Below are 24,281 nucleotides of genomic sequence, written 5' to 3'. Positions count from 1 at the left end.
CTTTCCGGTCCTCTCAACTTCCCACTCTCAAAGACAATTGGATGTTTGTCTTGCATAAGAACTGCACCGACACCTTCTCCTAATGCATCACACTGCAGTTCAAAAGGCTTGGTGAAATCTGGTAAGGCTAAAACAGGGCATGAGCTCATGATCTCCTTGAACTGATCAAACACTGTTTGTGCCTTTTCCGACCACTCAAAGGCTCCTTTCTTAGTAAGATCTGTGGAGGGGCAGCCAACTGAGAGTATCCCTTCACAAACCTACGGTAAAAACCGCAAAGACCCAAGAATCCCTTCAAGTGTGTTATGTTCTCGGGAGGAGGCCAATCAATGATAGCTCTAATCTTTTCAAGATCTACTTTCACACCCACTGCACTAATAATGTGACCAAGGTAGAGCAATTATTCCATTCCAAATTCACATTTGGACTCCTTTGCAAACAGAGATTCGGATTCCAGTATGCTCAACACTTCATCCAAGTGTTGTAAATGCTCCTTCCAAGACTTGCTGAATATGAGTATATCATCAAAGAATATGAGCACAAACTTCCTCAACTGTTTCTGGAAGACTTTGTTCATGCATGACTGAAATGTGGTCGGGGTGTTAGTCAAGCCAAAGGGCATGACTAGGAACTCGAAATGCCCAAAGTGGCATCTGAAAGCAGCCTTCTCCACATCTGACGTCCTCATCTTGATTTGGTGGTAGCCCGATCTGAGATCTATCTTTGAAAAGAACACGACTCCATGTAGCTCATCAATGAGCTCATCAATTCTCGGAATTGGGTACCGATTCTTGATGGTTTTCTGATTCAAAGCTCGGTAATCCACATACATACGCATGGTCCCATCCTTCTTCTTCACCAAAACCACAGCCGAAGCAAAAGGGCTTTTGCTTGGTCGAATATATCCCATGTCAAGAAGCTCCTTAATAGCCTTTTCTATTTCGTCCTTCTGCTTCTTGGGGTACCGATAGGGAGTCATCATAATAGGCTTGGCTCCCTCTTCTAGCTCAATGATGTGCTCTGTACCTCTTTCAGGAGGTCTACCAGGAGGTGGATTCTCAAACACCTTACTCCTCTTTGTAATCAGAGCCTGAATATCTCCAAGATAGCTTATGTTTTCTTCAAGTGAGTTTGATGGCATAACCATACACTCTGGAGGTCTTCTTAGTGGTGGATTTCCAAGGACCTTGCTCTTGTTTGTGATTCGAGCTTGAATATCAGTAGTGTAGCTGCCCTTGTCTTCTAATGGATTTGATGGCATTATCACACACTCTACTGCCCACTCCACTTGGTTATGACGGATCAGCCTCTCCATTCTCTTCAGAGATACAATCCGCGGGCCTCCATTAGACATCCCTCACAAAACCACCTTCTTTCCTTCAAACATGAACTTTAACTCCATGGTTTGCAAGTTAAGAGTGATCTCACCAAGAGATCGCAGCCACTGAATGCCAAGGACCACATCATCAGTCCCTCAAATATTTACAACATAGAAGTCATCCTTGACTTCATAGTTACCAAGCTTCATTGACATGTTTGAAGCCATCCGTTTACAACCAATGGTTGATCCATCAGCCACCATGACCTTGAAGTCTTCTGCATCATTAGTGATAAGGCCCCTCTTGGCGACAATCCTAGCATCAATGAAGTTGTGAGTAGCCCCAGTTTCAATTAGAGCAACAAGTCGATGCTCTCCCAATGCTCCTCGAACTCTGGATGATTCATTTTTGTGGAAGCTAGAGAGTTGGACAACTATACCCCTATCTTCTTGATCACTTTCAGGCCTGTTGTGCCTTGCACACACTCCTCGTCGTCGACAAGGTCCCCCCTTTCTTTTTGTTTTCTCATCTCGTCCTCACTCAAGTTCTGAGTAGGGAGTTCCAGTAATTCACAAGGAAGATGTAGCAGCTAAGAAATTTTTGAATGATGAGAGGATGAGTGAGCGTAACGTTTTCAGAAATCGGTAAAATGAGTCGAACGCAAGCCAAAATTCAAAGTCGGCCTAGAGGGTCAAAATGATGGAAAGTTCAAACAAATTGGCCTTGAGACCCGAAATTCAACCATATAAAGCCAAATTCGACCTCTAAGGCTAAAATGTGAATTCAAAATCCCTAAGGCCCAAAATGCGGCCTCCAGACCAAAGTGCAAAGTCGTTAAAAGTTCAAAATCGACCTTGTAAGTCGAAGTGCATTCAAAAGTGAGAAAATCGGCTTGATAAGCCGAAATTCATCAAAGCTCACAAACTCGGCTTATAACCCGAAATTCGCAAATTAAAGTCAATTTCACGCAAAAGAAGACAAAAGGCCGAAATTAAAAAGGGGTCTAAATCGCACATTTTAGGCTTTTAGGCCGAAAAATAAGACATAAAGTGAAAATCACGAAAATGATTCCAAAGTAAGTTTCAAGTCGAAAAGATAATAAAGACCAAGTCTCACAAAATTCCCATCTTGGTCTAAATCATTAAACTTACAAAATCCTCTTTTAGCCCGAAAAGGAGGAAAATGGTTTGCGTAATATAGCGATTTAGGCCGGAAAACACTTAAGTTTGCAAAATGGCCTTTTAGGCCGAAAATGAGCAAATCTCACAAAAGGGGCCTCTAGGCCGAAAACCAAGCCATAAATAAAATTCGCGCATTTCTACCCAAATGGCCGAAAAGACAAAACACCAGAAATTCGCAAATATGTCGTTTATGCCAAAAAGGAAACAAAGATGTTAAGCCAAATTCGCGCGAAATGTCCAGTAGGTCGAAAAGGATGAAAAGGTTTAAAATTTGCAAAGCTGACTTAGAGACCGAAAAAGTTCAAATTCGCAAATATGTCATTTATGCCGAAAAAGAAACGAAGTGTCCAAATTGCGCAAAGTAGTCGAAAGGCTAAAAGTAGGAGTCGTGTTCACGCAAAAGAGGTCATTTGGCCGAAAAAGAAAATAATCACTTAAAGTCACAAAATCGGCCCATACATGTTAAGTTCAAAGCCTAAAAAATGTCTCTAAACCCGAAATGCGATATACAAGTCTCAAATTTGCCCTCTCAAGCCGAAAATCTTCAAATGGACAAAATGGTCTCATAAGGCCAAAGTCTTACAAAATAAGCTCTCAACCCGAAAATCATTCAAGGAGACAAATTCACACAAAACGACTAAGGGACCCGCAATCCAGTAAGGGCGATAGGGTTTGTGAAATCGGCTTAGAGGCCAAAAATCTTCAAGTGTCCATGTTGCGCCATTTAAATGTAATGTCCCCACTTTGAAATAAAATTTAATAATAAATGATAATAATAAAATTAAAATATTTAAAATTAAATTAAAATATAAAATAAAATTAAATATAATTAAATATGATTAATTAAAAATTAATTAAGTTAATGAAAAGTCAAAAGAAATGAAAGGAAAGGTTGCGACTCCCTCAACAATGAGATGTAAAAGGGAGAAGAGAACCTCATTTGAGAGGGGGAATAATTTGGAAATGAGAAGTGCAGATCTGATTTAAATAATAAGTGCAGATCTGATTATGAGAGGTTGTGTCCCTTTCAAAGGGCAGAAATAATGAAGAGTTGCACTCTTTCAAAGGGTACTAATGGTGAAAGGGTGTGTCTCTTGCCAAAGGGTATACATGATGAAGAGGTGTGACCTCTCCCTCACATTGAGAGATATAAAGGAAAGGAATCAAAAGCATCTAGTAAGATCACCATTGATCAGATCAGATCAGAATTGTTATCAAGTTACAGGAGTAACATTTGTGTTCTTGGTGGTATGCATGGGGATGTGCTTAATAAGTATGCTCAATATATGAAGCCCAATAATGTTCTTATGCAGAATTAATAGTAATGCTAATATGGACTGCAATATGTATGACAGTCATATTTAATTTCATATATATACTCATAATACATAAGAAATATATATACTTATAGTCTAAATCATGTTATTACTTTCCGTATTTAAGAAGATGGGATTGAGATGTTCCAAAGAGGGGCAGTCTAAATCCAAGCAATAGGTTAAGTCCCAAGATAGGGTGGGGATCAGCAACCCATAAGCCTTGAGGGTATAGACCCAAGATAGGTAAGGGCTTGGATCTGTAAACTTTGAGGGAACCTATTGTAGTTGGTCTCTAAGCGCTTTGGTAACAAATGTAAACCCTTCTCCCTTAAAACTGAAGTAGTAGCAAGGTTTGATATCTATATTAAGAACTATGAATAATGAAATTAATCAGCTAATGAGGAAAATAGACAGGCACTTGTTAATAACTTATTGAAGAAAATCTATCAATTTTAGTATATTTAAATAGATCGGGTAGGGGACATTACATGGTTGAGGTTGCTAAACATTATCAGCCGGAAACCAAATTAGTGGTATTGAAGGGGATGGTACTAGCTGACTTCACGCCTGAAGCCCTTGGGGAAGCATTTGATATCCTGTTTCCTGATGACCCCATTGCCACAACTATCGATGAGGCTCTGGTTGTTTATGACATGAATCCTGCTAAGTGCAAAACATTGATAAACGAGGAATGGTTCAGTGACAGAAGACCACCAAGCACTAGAATCAGTAAAAAGACCCCTAGAAGCAATTTTCACAATGAGTATGGTGATATGGTTACCTTACTCAGCCAGGTCATGGGACTTCCTCAATCCAATCTCTTCTAGGAATGGATGTTCTACTTCACTGAGCAACTCTTCGCTGGGATGTCTAAGTTCGACTGGGCTCAGATCATCAGCGACAATATTCATACACAGTTGGTTGAACTTGAAGAAAAAAAATACTTTGCCATGACTTCCTACTTGGTCTACATGTTTGCTCGACACCAGCCACTGACGGGATTAATTAAGAAAGGTGAGATTGGGAACGGGCCGAATCAAGTGAAGGTATACGACTACTACCCTTAGTTGTATTACTATGACATTGCCCAAAGAGAAAAGAATAACATCGCATATGCAATTGGTCAGTACGAGCGTGTTAATGACGCTTTTACAATGCGCCTGGTTAGATTAATGCAAGGAGGATTGCATATAAGGTTGTCAAAACAGGTTACCACCCTGATCCGGAAGTACAGTGCATGGTTCATCCAGTTCCCCAGGGTCACCTACATCAAAATAGCAGGCTTTGAGGGAACACCATTTCAGCTTCCGCGCTATCCATCAGACAGAGTAGTCCTCATGGAGGTATCAAGGTAGGCACACCCAGCAAGCAGCATACTCAAAGACAAAATGCAATCAGGGTTCACCTTCCCCATGATTTGGGTAATCTTGATGCGCACTTCAAAAATTTGGTGCAAGCTGAAGAGTCATTTGCTGAATTGGCATCCTATTGCTTACAGGAGCATTTCCCCAAGAAATGCTTTGACCATGAGGGATTGGGAAAAAAGGCCTACGGCAAGCATTACAGAGCCAAGGCATCGATAGAGGACTATTGGAGCAATTGTTCTGATGACTTTGAGGTCCGTCAGCGAGAATATTCTAGGTTGAGTGTGTTCAGCAAATGCGGCTTTATGAGTATCGCCAAGTCCCAGATCAAGTGACGGACTATGGAAATTGCTTACAAGTCCGAGAATTTGAGGCAGTCAAGGACCTCCCGCCAGCCATTGATTGGACTCAGGACCCAATCACAGATTTTGAAACAGCCATGGAAGGTCCAAGAAGGTACACAGATAACTAGTTATCCCAACAAATTGAGAGACTGACCCATGAAGGAACCCAATTCACATACAATTTGATGGGTAGTCTCGATTCCCAGTCTTCAAAGGATGAGGGAACCTCAAGCACACCAAAGGAAGAGGTTGAGAAACCTGAAAAGAAGAGAAAGAAAGCAAGGGCCAATAGGGGGACTCGAACGTCAAAAAGAACAAGAAGAGAAAAGATCCCAATCAGGAGGCCAGACGTTACTTCCTCATCCAAGGACCCTAGTTCAGAGGATGATGTGGTTGAACTTGATTACATACCCACTCCACCTTCACAAAATGATCCTGTTGCATTCAAGGCAAATAATCCTCAAACACAAAATGAGCAAGAGGCAGAGGTGAGGATCATTGGCTTGGATGAACCTGGAAATCAGGTCGAGGAGGGAGAGATTGCACCTGATCAAGGGATTGGTAAACATGAGCTCATGCAAGAGAGTAGGCATGAGTTGCAGCCGGAAAGCAGCAAAAAAGATGACACCACAGTTGAGGGAGAACAGAAAGAGGATGTGACTCAAAAACCCAGCAAAATTGAAGAGTAGTCATTACTAGATGGTACCCAGCAATTGCTCAGTGAGGTGGGGGAGAACTCAGCCGTGAGTAAAGGATTAGATACTGCACCCATTCCTCCTATGCCCAATCAGTTAAGATAGACAGCGAGTCAGCTGAGGCCTCCAAAGAACAGAGTGAGAATCTGGCAATTACATGTGGATAGACCATCCCTCGGGACTGGTTAATAGCTCGTGCACATTGGAAAGCAGTTGTCAAGCCACCAATTAACTTGGACGATATCTTCTCTCGAATAGGAGAAATAAAATCCAAAGGCAAGAAAAAGCTGAAGACTTACTCTGATTACCCAAGGCGAGCAAAGGAACCGCACGATTCATATTGCTACCCCACCTGCAGACAAACCAGCAGATCAGATTGCATTGGTTGATTACAACGTCACGACCATCCCAATAGGGCGAGCCACCAAAGAGCAGGAGAGGGAAGAATTCAAGGATTCTGTGCAGAATATGCTCAGACAGCTCGACGAAATGACCACTGAAAGAGATATGTACCAGGCTCGTGTTGAGCAAGCTGAGGGGTACATAGATCACCTGTTGAGACCACTGCAGCATGCCGATGAATCCCATGTTTCCCCATTGGCACTAGCACAAAAGACTACAACTGAATTTGAAGGAGTGTGTGATACCGCCAAGGCCGTCAGGGAATGGATTCGGGACATTAAAGAAAAGGGAGAGCGGATCATCAAAGATGTGTAGAAAATGACCCACGACCAAGAGACCATTCGCGTCAAGATGTTTGAAGTAAAGAGGGAATGTTTCAAGGTCCATGAGGTGGTTGGTGTGGTTCTCCCCCTCATGAGGGCTCTTTTCTGGACCCACACTCAAATTCTCACGTTGCATACTATCCTAGATCCCAACGACATCAGCACTTTCAAAGAGTGGTACTGGATTGCCAGCATGAAAAATGATATGAAAGATACCATAAATAAAGAGCAGGATGAGTGCGAGGAATTTTTGTCAAACATGAAGCATCTTGGTGAAAGCATCCTCAGATCAATGGTCCCTAGTTGGAAGAGTAGTATGATAGATAATGAGGTACAACCAAGGTGGCAGGATAGACTGAGAATCGATAAGGTCACGTACTCCATAGAGGACCTGGAATTTGCCAATGAACTGCGTACGGACATATTGGGTTTTGAAACTCATCGGTCGGTCTAGAGTGATGGGTTGAAACATGTGGATCGCCACCTAGAGGGTATGTAATACAGAAAATGCCATCCTCCTATGCCCCCCAACATGGTACTGTTCCAACTGTGCATGACATTTCAAGATTACGTTCGGGTAGAACGTGCAACAGATCAAGACATCTGGAGGGAGTACTTCCAAGATGAAGCTGAATTTTTGGAGAAAGAGTCTACAGCAGGGAAGGAAAAAGTGCTTTCTTGAGAATATCTGTCTCTTTCAAATTCTAAATGCACTTTTTCAACTATAAAGTTTTTTCCAACTACCAAAGTCATTGTAAATTTTTTAGCTCCGTGCAAGTGCACTTTTTGGAGCAGCTCTATGTTTGGTAGTTGGTAGTTATTAGTTACTTTATGGTTGGTGTTGATATTTTGCTTTCCATTTATGGGTATGGGCTGCCTTGTTTTAAGGGATGAATCTGGCCCACTTGTTTAAGTTTAATCTTGGCCATTCATACATTTTGAAACTCTATATAAAAGAGTTGGTTTCTCCTTTATTTTGAGTAAGAAGTTAAAGATTGTTGCAAAAGCTCCCGCAAAATTTATACAGATTTTTAATGGATGTTAAAGCTGTGTTATTTTACTGTGAGTGCATGGTCCTCTTCTCCACCCTTTTTAAATTTCTGCAAATGTATTTAATTTTCAGACAGCTTGTTTAGATATGTATTTGATAGAAATCTTGGTTCATACCATTAAGAAATAACTGATTGTTATTCCCTCTGTATGGTTAGTCTGAGCCCAATTTTATGCTAAGTTCGGTTGTTAAATTTGAATGAATGGATGTGAAAATCCAGCATTTATATTCAGCATCTTGAAAATTTAAAGTTCCTAGATGATTGCATCGGTTTTTACCTAGTTGTGCTCATTTGCTGGCAAAGTAATTTCTGGTTATTTTAAGATTTCCGTCTATGTGTCTCAATATGTTGTCTTAGTTAATTTAGCTGGTTGTTCTTATTACCCTCTATCCTTATCTCTTTTTTTCCCCTTTTTTTTTAACCCGCAAATCAAAGCTAAAGCAGCATCATGTTAAAGGTAAATCAGATGAAATCAAATTGTAAGATCTTAGGGAACCCGTGCAAAACCAATTTTGTCTAACCGTAAGTCCCCTTTGTGTTTCCAGAAAAACACATCAACTGTTGAGCTATCCTGCAGTCAAGACCAGACAATCGAAACCTTGAGGTCGTCCCCATTGATCAATTAAAACAGCATTAGGGATTTCCTTATCTCAAGAGAGGATAGGATACTTAGCATTCTATTATGCGTTGATTGGAGAGAGTCGTACTTCCGCGATTTTAGCCACGTCAACGAGGCCCTTCTAGAGCCTCTTCATACTCACTTCCCTCTGAATCAAGCTGTTGTTCTGAATTTTCAGAATTTGATCCATAAAGTGAATATGCTTCCATTTGCCGAGCATTACTCTTCCCATGGCATCTATGACCCGGAACCCAAGGTTCTTTGCATGAATAACACAAATTCTTCCTCCGAAGCTCTTGACAAAGCTCATCATCCATCCAGGAAGGAAACTTCTTAGGCTGATTAGAGAATTTCTTATCTTTACGAATGAGAAAGGCTTTGACTGAAATCTGGACTTAGAGGTAGCCAACTCCATGCTTCTAGCCTTCTTGATTACATCAGCCAAGGTGGGTGGGTCAAAGGCTTTTACCCAACCTTTCAATGGTTCGTCAAGTCCCTCAGTAAATAGGACCACTAACCTCTTCTCCGAGTACTACTAACCATAACTGAAAGACTTTGAAACTTAGTTATGAAAGTGTCCAAAGAACCCTGTTGTTTGAGTTGTGCAAGCTCTCTAAACTTAACCTCTGGATCCTTGGTATCAAATCTTTCTATCAATTTGTTGGTGAATTCAACATAGGTATGGATCAAGTTATGACCAAGGGTGACCAACCCATGGTACCACCATTCATGCGCAGCTCCATCTAGGTGAAAGGTAGCAAACTTGATGGCCTCTTCTTCGAGCATAGGTCTCAAGGACAAGTAATTGTCCAACTTCTGCACCCAAGCTCTAGCCATGCTCTTACTGCTTCCATCGAAGTGTGCTATAGTAACCTTCCCAAGAGCTTGATGGTAATCTCTTGGAGTGGAATACCGATTCTCATTCCTTCTTCCTCTCTTCATTTTCTGATTCATGTACTGATCTAAGGTGAGGATATCTCGGATCTCTGTAGGGAGAGAAGCATACTCCATATAGTTGCTCCTTATCTCATCAGTTGTAGGTATCTCAACTTCATTTTGTGGTGTTTCTCTAGATAGAAAGACAGGTTGTAGAGGTCTTGGAGCTGAACCTCCATTGTTGCTCCCATTGTTACTCCCGTTTCCATTTCCTCCAGGATTATTAGAAGTACTAGCTTCCAGTCCATTGTTGGGTTGGTTAGGGGTCCCAACAATGTTCCAGTTAAGTTTGGCCAACAATTGAGACATCATATCCATCATGGCATTAAATTGTCTCTCAGCCTTTTTGTCAGGTGCCTCATTTGGTTCTGTAGCCTTCTCTGCCTTTCAATCTACTGAATCTGCAGAATCCACTTCCTTCCCTCTGTTTCTCAATACCTCTAAAAACGTATCTTCTTCCGACACTAAAGGAATCTAAAACTGTTGTCTCCTTTGTTCTCTGTTGTAGTAACGGACATCTCTGTCACTCATGGAGAACTCTGACCACTCTGAAATTCACAGGCTGGCAAGAAAACCAACTCTGATACCACTGTAATATTCCCTTACATTTTTTTTTGTTTTTTGGAAATAAGCATTACAAGGCAAACACCATAACCTATTAAGGTTAGAGAAATAATCCAAAATACTGAAAGGGAACCCTTCCAATTTTTGTTCACCGAGAGCCCAATTTGGGAGGATGAGAGCATACGATGTTCCGAGGATCGTTAGCACCATAAACCAAACTGAAATTACAATGTACGGCCAGCAAGCCAGCCCCCTCTGCTTATCCAGCAAGAAAGAAACTAAACTTCTTGGTGGTAAACCAGACAAGGGAAACAACAAGAAACTAGAACTCAATCACTCTATCGCGTATTTCAGCGAGAGGACATTACATAAACCTATCACTCTACCACATATTTCAGCGGGAGCACAATACATAAAACTTATCACTCGACCACTTATTCAATGGGAGGACTGAGTTACAAATACCAAAAAATAGGCGGCAAGCCTGCCTCTTCCACTTGTTCAACGCGTATGCTTACAATTCAGAAATTGGTTGATAGAACTACTATTCAACCTTACAAAATATAGGAAAGATAGAATAGAAGAGAATGCTGAATCACAGAAGATATTATCACCAAACCGGCTCAACACCAACTTCCTAAAATCTGATATAAATAACAGCAAGCTGGAAATGCATAACCAACAGCACTGAATCACACTAAAATGCTCATATCTCACTCAAAACACCTTCAAATCACCCCAAACTGACACTAAGAACCAAGCGACTAAGAACGAACTGAAATAGAGCTTCTAAACATCCCAAAATACCAAGCACGCATCCCAATGGACTCCCAAAAACCCACGCCCAAGCTGAAAAGTACGATTTGCATTATAGAAACAAAGACTCCAAATTAAAGGCTGCAAACTTACAAAAAACATCGCCTATAGCATAGAAGTTGTTCGAGCCAATACCCAGAATGATAGGTCGTACAGGCAGGGAGGTAGGAACGAAACTTCGCTTCAGCCACACAGGAACCAGCAACACTGAAAATCACAGCAGCAACCCAACTTCCCCAAATCCTCACACGCAAACCACAAGAACACCACGATATCCACACAATAGAGCCTCAGCTGGGAGTGATGTCTCACACTCGAAACTGCAATTGAAAAGTCTAGGAAGTTTTCACCCTCGAAGAAGCCTGGAATCAATCCGACAGCATAACATTATATTTTCTTTTGATGATCAAATGAGAGGCCAAGCACTTGTATAAATAGGTTTCGAAGACTGAAATTCAAATTCAAATGCCTCCAAATTCTCCCTCAAATTCGCATTTCATTTCCCCCATGGTGGACCCAAGAATGGCGCCATATCCAAGTCAAAAACACACCGAGGAAGAAGACCACGATTTTTGGCATGAAAGTATACTTTGTCAAATAAAATAAAGTCCCCTCATTCACTTAGGCGTCCCTCCTTAACACAAAATAATTCGCCTAGTCAAACTTACGAAAAAATCATATTATGCACAATTCCCAATATCAAAAATCAGTAATAAAATAATTAAATATTAAACCTTAGGATAAGGAAATAATATTTAATTAAATAAATTATAACTCCAATACTGATTATCACAAATCAAGGATGAAGCTGAGCAATGAAGACCATTGAACTGTGCCGGATCAGGACCATATCCAAGACTGCCAAAAATAGAAATGCCCGAACTGCCACTTACTAAAAATAGTAAGTCATAAAATACTGCTCCGACAATCATGATCTTCGCACCCAGTGAAAGAGTTTGGAAAGCTCAGTAAGACTGCACCACCCCGACAGCCAAACCCTAACTAAAACTAGTAAGTTCACATTTCACCAAAGAGTCAATTGCATGGTATGCCACACTGGAGTCCATGGAAAACCTAGAAGGAAACCACAAGCAAAACTGAAGAATTCCCTCCTGACTAACCCTGACAAGCTCGACCAGAACTCCACAGAAGATGGAAACCCTAATTCTCTTTTCCACCAACCTACGGGTCTCCGGAATAGGCTAATGGACCACTGAATGCATCATCACTAAGAAAGGGACATTACATATGTGATGTCCCCCAAACAAGGATAGCTTATAATTCATTAGGCAACAATGAAGCATTGTAGACAGGAAAGATGATCAAAGGATAATTCAAAGAGCTCGGCAAATCGTCTACATTTGATTTTAAGGAGAGTATCCACAAGATGATAATATCTTCTCCACACTACCAATACCTGTTAATGTGCTTTTTATGCACCTCAAACACATAATAAAATACCAAGGTATATTATCCTCTCTTGAACAAAGTCTCTCAAATGCTATGCTTCGTGATCAAATGAGACAACTCCAAGAATCTAAAATGTAAGGTCTTGACATGTGGATAAGCTCAATGGTTTGATGTGATGATGTCGGATACACAAAGGGACTTACGTTGAATACTTGAGCATTACTAGAACTTGGGACTAACTCATCTAACAAAGAAAACAAAAGGAAAGGGTTTAGGGAGTCTAATCTAATCCTAGGAATGTAAGAAGTAGTGAGTGACTTGGTGAGATTCTACTAGACTTTGTTTCGACATCAATGAACAACTCCAAAAAGCTAGTGCAATCCTCTAAGGTAAATATTTGATGTTCAAATTACCACCAACAACATAGACACCATCAAGGAAATGCATATCAATGTGTGAATAGCAATTGAAGTTAAGATTGAATAAGGATTCCAATTGACCACGCAAGGCAAGTTTACAATCAGTAAACTACTAGGGGTATGGATATGTGAATTTCATCATTAAGCTCCACTAAATCTTCCATTCATCTAATCAACATTAAAGCAAATGAGAAGTAGAGACCATGCAACCCTTTGAAACAACACATTTCACCATATCTTCAATGAAAAGGGTATGTTCATTTACAAAGTTTTAGCAACAATTTCTTCTTCTCCTAATCTACCCTAACTTCTAATGACCTAACTACTAACTATCTTCTTCTCTTCCACTGCTAACTATTAACCTTTACAAATGAGAGAGTTGAGCCTTATATAGACTTCTCATTACAATTCAATGGCCCAGATTGATTCAAGATCAATAGCCAAGATTACAAGATAAAACCCTAATTAGGGTTTGTTACAACCACCATTACATTGGCCAATGAGAGACGAGGATAGGTAAGATAAATAATATTTGATGCAGTACCACATGTCACTTGTTCTCCCCTTGAATGAATGCTGACCTGGAACCATTTTGATTGGATGATTGGTGACTGGAACGCCGCCTTAGCTTGCCTTATAGACTTGATCAATTTGCCTTAAATCATTCTTCATGATGCTTGGAATTCCTTGTGATACTTTGCATTTCATCCCCATGTTAGGGAATTGGTCTTCAACTATTTCCTCCTAAACATTGTCTGACTTTGAGATTCCTTGATGTGAAATCCTTCATGCTTATGTTTTTAACTTGCTTTCCTTCATTTATTCACCATTAAGGTGAAGTCTTCTTCTTGTTTGATCTAGTCCACATCTTTGCTTTTGGAAATCCTTGTCTCGAGCAATCATCTTCCAATCCTTGAAATGTTGATCTTCCAGATTCGCCTTTGTGATGTTCTCCTTGCAATATGCTTGTAGAGTCATCTTGGAGCTGATCCTTCATCATTGGTTGCTTCAAAGCATTGAGCCCTTGGTATCCCTATAAGTTGCATCCTCTTTCACCTCAACCCTTGATCATCATGCTTCCCTTCCTTGTAGCGGACCTGCAAAACAAACAAATATCGAACAAAACACCTATGAGATAAACTTTGTTTCAACCTTGGTGGGAAATCTATCCTTGTAGGGACTAATTCAGTCCTTGAAATTTATCACTGTCTTCATTATCATTTTCTCATTATGGAAATTCAAAGGTCATAGGGACTCCTTGCTCTTAGAAAATTTCGCTTCATTTTGATGCCTTACCCTTTGAGTGGAGATTCGATCTCCATAGGGACTCCTCATTCCTCATGACTTATGCTCTTCCCTTGTAATTCTGCCCTCAAGTGGAAATTCAAACCTCATCGGGACCCATTGTCCTTGAAAATTTTGTGTTGATTTGATCACCATTTGATGGAGCGGAAATTTGAACTCCATCATGACACTTCAATGTTCCTTACTTTGTCTTCATTCCCGATGGGTAAGTTGAACAATTAATTTTCCAGAATTAACTTAGGTTCTGATTTCAATCAGAAAATTGGAACTATGTAACACCGATTCTGGAAAATGTGAAGGTCTCAATCTAAATTTGCAAATTTCTGCCCTCAAAAAACCTGATTTCAGACTTGGGATAGGTCTGATTTCAATATGTAAGTCTGAAAATGTCCTTCAAAACTCAAAAAATGGATGATATTTCGCTTTCTCGGGTCTGATTTCTGAGTGTAAGGGTCTGAAAATGTCTCTGAAAATCATGTTTCAATGGCTGGAAATCATCTCTTTCATGGCGCACTTGATAAGTTTGAAGCAATCTGTGTTTGCTTGGCTGGAAATGACACGTTTCCAAGCTTGAACAGTGGCTGGAAATGTTGTCTCAGGTCTGATAATGGCGTCTTCAGCCAGCAATGGCACCTCCCTTGATGCTCAAAATGTCTCCCAATCATGGTGTTACTAGAGTCTTAGACAAAACCACACCTCACTTGGAGTTCAATCAATCACATAATAATATAATGATGCTTGCTGGAAGTGTGCTTTTATTCAATTGCCTTTTAATTTCGCCACACAGCGAATGTGGGATAAAAAACATGTTAACCAGCTGAGTGGAAAATCGCACTTCATAAGGACATTAAGACTCAGCTTTATATTTAACCTTGCAAGGGGAAAAAGCGATGGCTATCTGGACTTTGTTAACCTAGTACGCTATCTATTCCCTTAACTCAGCTTTATATTTAACCTTGCAAGGGGAAAAAGCGATGGCTATCTGGACTTTGTTAACCTAGTACGCTATCTGGACTTTGTTAACCTAGTATGCTATCTATTCTTTGCAATATGTAGCCTCTCTCAACTCCATTTATTAACTAGAAGACTATATAAGCCACATGCATGTTTCCCAAGTGTCATATTGCTGAGTTTAAAGCTGTAATAATAATGGTGAGCCAGATTGACTCCAGGACAAAAAAAAAGGTCATCTTAACCTAAGTCACCGCATTCGCTGAATTTTCGGCTTCAAGTTCGAAATTCGGCGAACTTTTTAAAAATGTATGAAATTCGCAGAAATTCGTTTAAAATTCGCTGGATAACAGGTAGAGGTTTGAAGCCATCGGCAGATGACTAGTTCTTTGTTGCTGTTGAGAGGTATGGGTTCCGTGGAAGAGCTACAGGTCAACGGTGTGCCTGGCCGCCGGTAGGGTTTGAAGCCGCGTCGGAGGCAAAGGATATAAACTTAAAATCTTGCTCGATATAATGTTGTTGTCCAATATAATGTTAACTAAAATACACGATATAATGCTAACTAAAATGCCCGATTTGATTGACCTCCTATAATGAAAGTATTTTAGTATAATATTGTTGCCCGATATAATTTTAAGTTTTAACCAATATTAAACATCTACTATACATTATTAATTAATATTAGTTGTCTAATATACATTATCAATTAATAATAATAATAATGTTAACTAATATATTAACATTTATTATAAAAGTTGTCAGATTTAACATTAATGTATTAAAAAATAAATATTTTAAATTATTTAATTCAAACTTTTAATTATTTATATTTAAAATTTGATAAATTTAAATTAAAATATATAAATTAAATTAAACAAATTTAATATTGTTTGTTTTGACATTTTTTAGATATATTATTTATATTTTCTAAAAAATAAAATTTCTATAAAGCGAATTTAATGGCGAATTTTTTTTTCGAATTTTTTCCTCTTGCCGAATTTCATCTGAATTTTATTGTTGGCAAATTCGAACTCGAACTCGGACGCGGTGACTTAGATCTTAACAATTAAACCAAACGACCTCTGGTTATACAAAAGATGGGCATAGAATCTAGGTACAAATGAGTCTTTTAAGTTTTAACATTCAAGAAAAAAAATGGCAAACAGAACCCTACAATCAAAACAGAAAAAATATCACTTATTAGAACCAAAAAAAGGAAAAAACTTACAATTGTGATCAAGGCACTGATGCAACAAAGCAGCCAAAATCATTGAATCCAATCCACCTGAGAAGAGAACAGCAACGGGAATCTGTTTCTTTATGCTTTCCCCAATTTTCCCAGTCTGAAGTGCAAGTGAAAATGAATCAGCGCCATAACCAAACACAACATTGAGAGAGGATTCTATAAACAAACTAATTCAAATATAGATGTTGAGTGCCCATTAAGACTCATAAGTCATAACTCAATTAAAAATTGTGTAGAGATTCTCATGTCTGAAAACTGGTATTCTGGTAATATAGAAAAAAATTTAGAGCCAGAGAATTACACTAGAAACTGATAACCTTCCATTAATTTCCCCAAATTTTACAAATATATAAATTATAAATCAGCATGCATTTCCAATATTGTGGTAGGGTAGATGTACAATTGTGTACCGCAAGAGTTACTTCCAGTAGCACTTTTCTTCCACTAATATGATCATCGAGGAGCTTGAATTTATTCATCACAGATGTAAAGTTTATCTAATAAGATACACTACAGTGGAACCCCAAATGATGAAGATGCTATTCTGATACTTCCAAACATGTTTCATTTATAATGCATGTGCCAGAGTTCAAAATTTCTAGCCTAAAACATGAAGCTAATATCAAAAATTCAAACCGTACAATTTCCTTTGCATATGAATAATGAGGACTTTAGCTTAACATCAAATCTTTAATTAATTTGTACAGACAATGCACAACAGAACAATCTGTAATAATAAACAAAACTTTAATTTTGGAAGGGGAAGCTCCTTTGTAACTAAAAAGTAAACCAAACCTGGATGAATAGCTAAAGAATTTGATGCATTCCCAGTCCAAATAAATGAGCTCATACATTGTTTATATGCTGGCAAGGATGGCCAAATTCAGCGGATTATTGAGCAAAGGACCCATGGGATGTGGTCCAAGACAATTCAAAGTGCACGAGTGCTATCCTCAGTTGCACCTGTAGGGCACCTCCTATTTCCAAAGACCAAATGACGCCTTCACCATGCACATTGTCCAGTCCTTACAGGGAGGCATTCAAATGAGGCTGTTGCAGGAAGCAAAGAAATTGATAAAGAAGTACGGAGCATGGTTCATCCAGTTTCCAAGATTCACCTACATCCCGCTCCAAGGATTCTCTTCCTATCCCTACAAGCTCCCAAGATACCCAATGGATAAGATGGTATTGCTTGAGGTAACAAGACAACTGACAGCCTATGACATGATTCAAAAAAAGAAGAAGAAAGGTGGACTCGAGTTCCTAATCATCATGGGAGATTATGATGAATTGTGCCCATCGCTAGCAACAGCAGAGAAGTTAGCGGAGCAACTACAATTCTACCACCTCACAGCCCACACTACGAGGTCAGATTTTGATCCATATGATAAGATAAGAATGGTGGCCAACGCGAAGCATGGGCATTTGATACAACTTGAAGATTATTGGGCTAACGCCAAGGATAATTATGAAGTCAAGAAGAGAATGTTCTCCAAGTTACCCCTCAGGATGATAAGGATATGTGAAATCATCCAAGTGCCAGATCAGGTAGAAGAAGACATAGACAATGTTCACCCGAACTTTGAGAAGGAAAAAGACAAGCCAATCCAACCACCTAATTGGTCAGAGCTAGAGATAGTTGATTTGGGTATCCTAAGCCAGCCAGTTACAAAATTTACAAGACTTTGGGTTGAGTGTCACATTAGTATGTTGAAGGCAAAGAATGCCCGCCTATTGTATGACTTGATGGGAGACTTGGAATCACAAGATGAGGCTACTGAGGGATCATCAGAAGTTCAAGCTAAGGAAGGAGTAGTTCCACAAGGAAGGGCAGAACATGGAAAAGAGAAAAGCATTGTCCGAGTGTCACAATCGAAGAAAGCAAGGAAGTCCAAAGAGAGGAACCACAGCAGAAGAAACAAAGATTGGAAGAAGTGCAATCACCTGGCAACTCCTCAAGCGTACAAGAAGTTGGCATCCTCATAGGAGAAGTAGCAAGATTCAACACAAGAGGACCAAGTCACTTCAAAGGCACAAGATACACTAAGTGTCAATGCTTTTGGGGGGTTTTCTTAGCAAAGGAATAAAGAGCAAGAACTTCCTCCGAATACGGAGCAGCATATCCAGGATTGCTTCAAAGTAACAACAATTGAAGACTTGGGGCTCCTTGAGGAAGTAACTCAAGAGCAAGAGCTGCTAGAAGCACATGATCAACAGTCAACCGCTCCAAATTGGCTAAAAGAAAGAATGAAAAAGGAGCCAATGGAAGAAATTGATCCTACACTTGAGATTTAAGAATTTCTAAGCCGGATAAGCAAACCAATAGAGAAGAAGGCGGCAAAGAAATTATCTAAGGTAACCAAAATGAATCAAGATTTAGGACTCTACATGTGGCAATGCCAAGGGTTGACAAGGCCAAAAGTGAAATCACTCCAAAAGAATATGATGTGACAACAGTTGATCTAGGATGTGCTACTAAGGCACAAGTGATTGAGGATTTTGATGATTCCTCTCAGGCACTGAAGCAAAGGACGAAGGAGATGGAAGAGAAATATAAGAAATTGAAAAGTGAGAACAAAGCTCTCTATGGGTATGTGCAACGCTTAATGCGTCCATTCAGGCAAGAAGACCAGGCTTTTGTTCCTCCTACAACTCTTCCAAAGGAATCAATTGATTAACTTGAAGAAATGAGAAAAATCACCCAAGGTACTAAGAAATGGGTGGAGAACATTTTCATTGCAACATGTAAGTTCATTGAGGACTTGGCTCGGATATACTGGAGAATCTTGGCTATCCTTCGCAGAATTGAGAATGTGGAGCAAGCATGGGAAGTCACGCACATCTGCCAGGACATGACCATTCCATGCCTAGAAGCATTGATTGAAGTCTCAAACAAGCATTGATAGACGGTGAAGTCATCAAAGAAAATGAAGCATATGACTTCCCTCGATGGTATTGTGCAGTGACTACCGGGAAGGTGTTGCCGGGAATAATCATTATGTTATGTTGTTATATTATGTTTATGTTGTCGTCGGTAATAATGAGTTACGACGGTCAGTTAGTTGGCCAACGGGTAGGTAGTTGGAGTCGCGATGGTTGTGTCGCACCCCTTCGGGTATTATATATTGTGTACCTTTTCTTCGAAGTATCAGCATGTTAGTCGTGTCAGATGTAATGTTATAAGCACTTATTGTACATGGACGGTGGAATTAATATAGAGGCTGGTTATTTAATATATTTCCATTATGTTATGTGCATTTACGTTCTGCATTTAACCGTTTACCCGAGAGGGCAAACATTTGGCGCCGTTGCCTAGACGAACTCGGGAAGGGAAGACACGGATGGCGCACAGACACAATGGGCCTACCCGTTGGTGAGGTAAACCCGGAGGCCGACGACGCGCGGACAGAACTTTACAAAGGAGAAGACACGGAACGCGAGAATTTTCAATTTTGCTCCAGGTAGCTATTCAGACATACGTTCGACGAGAAGCGGCAGAGGCAGAAATCCCACCAAGTGCCGTGTGGACAGCGCTGGAGGTTAGCCCGGCAGTAAACCGGTTGATGAACCACCTCCCCCGGTTGCTTGCACAGGCATCGTTGGCACAACAGGCCCGCCTGGAGGAGATTGCCCAGGAAGAGCGACGACAACAAATCCTGCAATGCTACGAAGAGAACAGCCGACAGGAAACGGAACAAGATGGCACCAGGCCAGGAGGAAATTGAACCTTGTAATAATCCCGACACACTGCTGATATAAATTGTGGCCGAAAGGCAAAATAAAAATAAAAATAATAAAAGTTTTTTTGTGTACATGGCGTGTGTTTGCTGTGTATGGAAGTGACTTATGCCCAATAGACTAAATAAGGACAAAAATAAAAAGATACAGAGTGACGAATGGGAAGTGGCACAAACCACGTTGAATCTCAGACAGCAGATAGAACGAAGGCGTAGGCTAAGGCAGCTTGCCGAGGGACGACCGGCCGAGGGGTTGCCCGAAGGGAACCCAGGAGGTGTCACGGAGGTTGCGGAGGCAGAGATAGACGGAGAGAACTACACTGTCTACACTATTGTAGGGCTGCCAGAAGGAGTCACGGAGGGTGCCGAAGGAGAACTCTACAGTTCGCCAGAATACCACCGTAGGGTAAGAAGCCCCGAAGAGTTGGTGGAACAAACAAGGCGAAGTCTAAACCTGATCGACGCTACCAGAGACTTGCTAAAGAATTTGTCCATTTCAGAGGACAATCGGAGGGAGACACCGGAAGGTGACGGTATGACCGAAGGTGCCGAGGGAGCACAAGGGTACCGTACGGGAGGCAATTTGGTTGGTTCGGTGTCAGCAACTTTTTCCGGAGGACCCACGAGTGGAGGTTCAGTTGCAGGAGGCAGAGGATCGCCAGGTACAAGCACACAAGGAATTAGAGGAGCGAGACCTAGCGGAGGGATGGCGAGTAAACAAAAATTGCCAAAGTTCACAGGGGAGGGCAAGGAAGACCCCTTACGGCACTGTCATACATGTGAAACCATTTGGTCCACCAACGGAGTAACAGACCAGGATGATTAGGTACAGCAGTTCCCAGTCACGTTACGAGGAGTTGCCATAGATTGGTACTCCGATGTGGACAAGCAAAAAGTGGCCACGTGGGCCAATCTACAGAAGGAATTCACGGGGGAGTTTCGGTTGCTCCGTGATGACAATGAAATTGTAACGGAGATATACAGTACCAAACAAGGTACTAAGGAGACAGTACGGGCATACAGTCGGAGGCTGAAAGAACTCTTGGGTAAAATGGAAAGCCAACCCGCAGATGGATTGAAGAAACGATGGTTCGTTGAAGGGTTGAAATCCTCCCTACGGAGGAAGATGAAAATTGTACCCCCGACGTCATACGACGACGCTTATAATAGGGCGATGGACCTGGAGAGCGAACACAAAACATCAAAGAAGAAGAAAAGTAATAAATCCTCATCCGAGGACGATGACTCTTCACGGGAAAGCAGCAGCGACGATGAGGCTGGCAAACGGGTGCAAGCGCTCCAGAAAGACATGGAGCGAATGAGAAAGGAATTCAAAATAATGAGAAGCACTGGTCGGAACGAAGGGGACATATGGTGCACTGAGTGCAAAGAGGAAGGGCACACAAAGGGTACTTGCCAAAAGAAGGCATTCTGTGAAATTTTATGATGTCAAAACCCTTCTTCTACACTCCAAAGATCAAATGAAGAGTCATCTCGATTGAGGAAAGTGATCAAGAACATTCAGGAAGGAATCCTCAATACTATCGAAGCATAATTTGCAAAGGGACTAACTAACGAGGAGCTGACAGTGGATAATTTGAGAAACAGGCTGGAAGAATTCTTCTTCGTGGAATCCTTCTCATAGGATCATCTGGAGAATGTTTCCCTTTTCTCAAACATTCTGCGCACAACTAAGGAGCCAATGCCAGGACGGGAGAAGATTTTCTGCAAGTGTGAAAAGGACATAGCTATTTTGGAGTATAAGCTCGAGATTGCGCCAAGTGTCTTCGTAGGTGAGCTCGAAACCATCATGACCAGATTCATAGCATTTGCAGTCAAAGAGAGAGATGGTGATAGCCCTATTTTTGGCGATGAGCTATTAAGTGCATAATGGAGTGGTGGGCTAATAATGGTTAGTGGACGCCCTATTTCCAGTGATGGGCTATTAAATACATAGTGGGCATGATACCTTATTTATTGCTTGGCCCACTACTTGGCACCAGATAGGTCATTTTTCGTCAAATCCTAATTAGGGTTTGCATGGAGGAATCTCAGCCTTTGATTTCTGATTTGATCTCGGTCATCCATTTCAGTTTTTGGGGCCTATAAAAGGGGTTTGCCCCTTCATTTGTAAAAGAGGGAGAATTTGTATGAAATTGTTGCTATAAGCTATCAAGATAATAAGAGTAATTCATAGGATTTTGGTGATTACTTTTGTTCTTTTGAAGTTTGCATGGTTTCCCTTCCTCAAGTAGCTTAGATTTGCTTTCCAGCAATTAGATGAATGAGATAGATAATATTGTTTCATGATGAAATCACTTGCTCATATCTTTTGCAAATAGATGATTTCTACTTGCAGTGTAAGGTTGGATTGAGCCTTTTATGTGTATGTGCATTGTTCTTTTGATGGTGTTCATGGATGGTATGAAAATTCTTAACACAACCTTTGAAGATTGCACGTCCCTTGCATAGTTGTCTAGGTTGGCGAAACAAAGTGTGGTTGATTCCACCTGAGCAATTGTTGTCTTTCAAGTTCTTTATATTTAGATTAGAAAATCTCAATCCCTTCACTCATTTACTTTTTGCATATTCCATTGAGAAAACATTTCAAAAAATACTTATTGCTAAATCATTCGCCATATTTCCTTGAAATACAAATTTGCTCAAGTCTCCTTAAAGATTGTTTCACTTTGCATAGGTCCCCATTGGATTACTAGCATACATCAAGCCAAACAAGCTCATATAAATCACAAAGTCGCATGTTTGCAGTAGGAACCTTGGAATCGCTTGTATGATCTTTCGCAATCTTAACATACATAGGATTTTGCTCAAGAGAGGATAGAGTGTCCTTTGGAAACTTTATTCTGTGTTGGTGTGGTCATAAAACACCCGTCAACACTACCAACATCCAAATGGATCATTGAGTTGTCCATTCTTTGTATCATCTTGGATAGGCTCTCTTTAATTCATATAGTTTGCTAGTATAAAGCCTTAGTACTAAAGCACAGTTTGAACATTCCCTATCATGTTCCAATATGTCAGGGAGTCTACCATGTTTAGATTGTGGTTTAAACTGTCACAAGAAAGTCAACATAATGCAACCTTTTATCATTTATTCTCAAATAACGGACCAGGTATTCAGTTTTCAATTGGCTTATTCCCAAAGGAAATGACAAGGCACTCAACTTTTACAGTTTTTTAATCAACACAGGAGTATCTTTATGCAGTTTAAAATAAATATTGTGCCAAAATTGTACACTACCTGATTAAAGTGGCTGTGACATGTCCGGCGCATCACAGCTTGCTTCAGAGCAAAGAGAACTCGTTGTGCTGAACAGGTAAAAGAATCTTGAAGAATGCTAGTCGTCATTTCCTGCAATCCAGGATATTCCATGGATGTAGAATTTATGTGAATATCTTCCTTAATAGTATCAAGCTGCACTTTATGATCTAACAACAGAATATTGAAATCAACTGTATCCTGAAAAACTTGCACCTTAGCATGATTTTGTTGCAGAAGTGGATTCAAAGAAAGAAATTCCATGCCTTCAAATAACTGGATTTCTTTAGACTCAAGCCCATTGTCAATCACTAGTTGACTGGCATCATTTCTGAAAATCATTTTTGTATTTTCTTGTTTATCTGCTGTTGCAATCTTACTTTTCATCGGGTTCTGATCAAAATACTCCACATAGGCCAACTTTGCATCTTTTTGCTCTATGACTGATGAGATCAAGTCATTGTTCTTGATGTACAAGGTATTATTAACACCATGAGAATATGTAAAATTGGATATAATGTTATCATTAGATCCAGGGACCACAAAGCACCTTTCCCAATTTAGCAACTTTTTTATTTGGGGATTAAACCAGTCAAGCTTCTCAACTTTGCCGACAATAGAAACAAACATTTTTTTTTCATTATAACCAAATTCTTTACCAGAGTCCAACGATATGCTGTAAATTCCACAGGCCAGCTCATCCCAATATTCCAGATCATCTGAATCATCAACTCCTCGTCCCTCTATAGAATCATCAGTTGGATTCTGAGCAACTTTATCTCTGCAGCTGCCAGAGATGGCATCCAACAATGTAAGCAAAAATAATGTACTTCTAACATTGAAACATGATTCCAAAAGGATTCATTAATTTGAAAAGGTAAATATAAATTCAGCCTTTCTTATCCACGAGTATTTTTCATATGAAGTATAGCATTTTTGGAAAAAATGAATTGAAAGAAAGGAAGTTCAAAAATACTGAAATAAACAAAATAAATTTTCTGA

The 24,281-nt window shown here is 40.1% G+C and overlaps 1 protein-coding gene across 11 annotated transcripts in view; it reads right to left on the bottom strand.

The window, feature by feature from the left end:
- The window catches only part of LOC131067563 (uncharacterized), a 225,361-nt gene that overhangs the window by 136,919 nt on the left and 64,161 nt on the right, over window positions 1–24,281 (bottom strand). For 10 of the 11 annotated variants that reach the window (XR_009111842.2, XR_009111843.2, XR_009359122.1 and 7 more), the window contains 3 exons: window positions 23,496–24,066; window positions 23,262–23,372; window positions 16,245–16,359 (listed from right to left, as the gene is read on the bottom strand). Coding sequence is in view for 6 of the 11 variants with exons in the window: in XM_058002641.2 (XP_057858624.2) it covers window positions 16,245–16,359; window positions 23,262–23,372; window positions 23,496–24,066 (797 nt within the window). In the remaining 5 variants the exon portion in view is untranslated. The remainder of the gene's footprint in view (window positions 1–16,244; window positions 16,360–23,261; window positions 23,373–23,495; window positions 24,067–24,281) is intronic. The other variant, XM_058002642.2, reaches the window with a different exon arrangement.

The sequence above is a fragment of the Cryptomeria japonica genome, chromosome 10 (assembly GCF_030272615.1).
Source record: "Cryptomeria japonica chromosome 10, Sugi_1.0, whole genome shotgun sequence".
In the NCBI taxonomy this organism is placed as follows: Eukaryota; Viridiplantae; Streptophyta; class Pinopsida; order Cupressales; family Cupressaceae; genus Cryptomeria; species Cryptomeria japonica.
The sequence above is the reverse complement of the archived record's forward strand: the minus strand, read 5'-3'. Positions and strand labels throughout refer to the sequence as shown.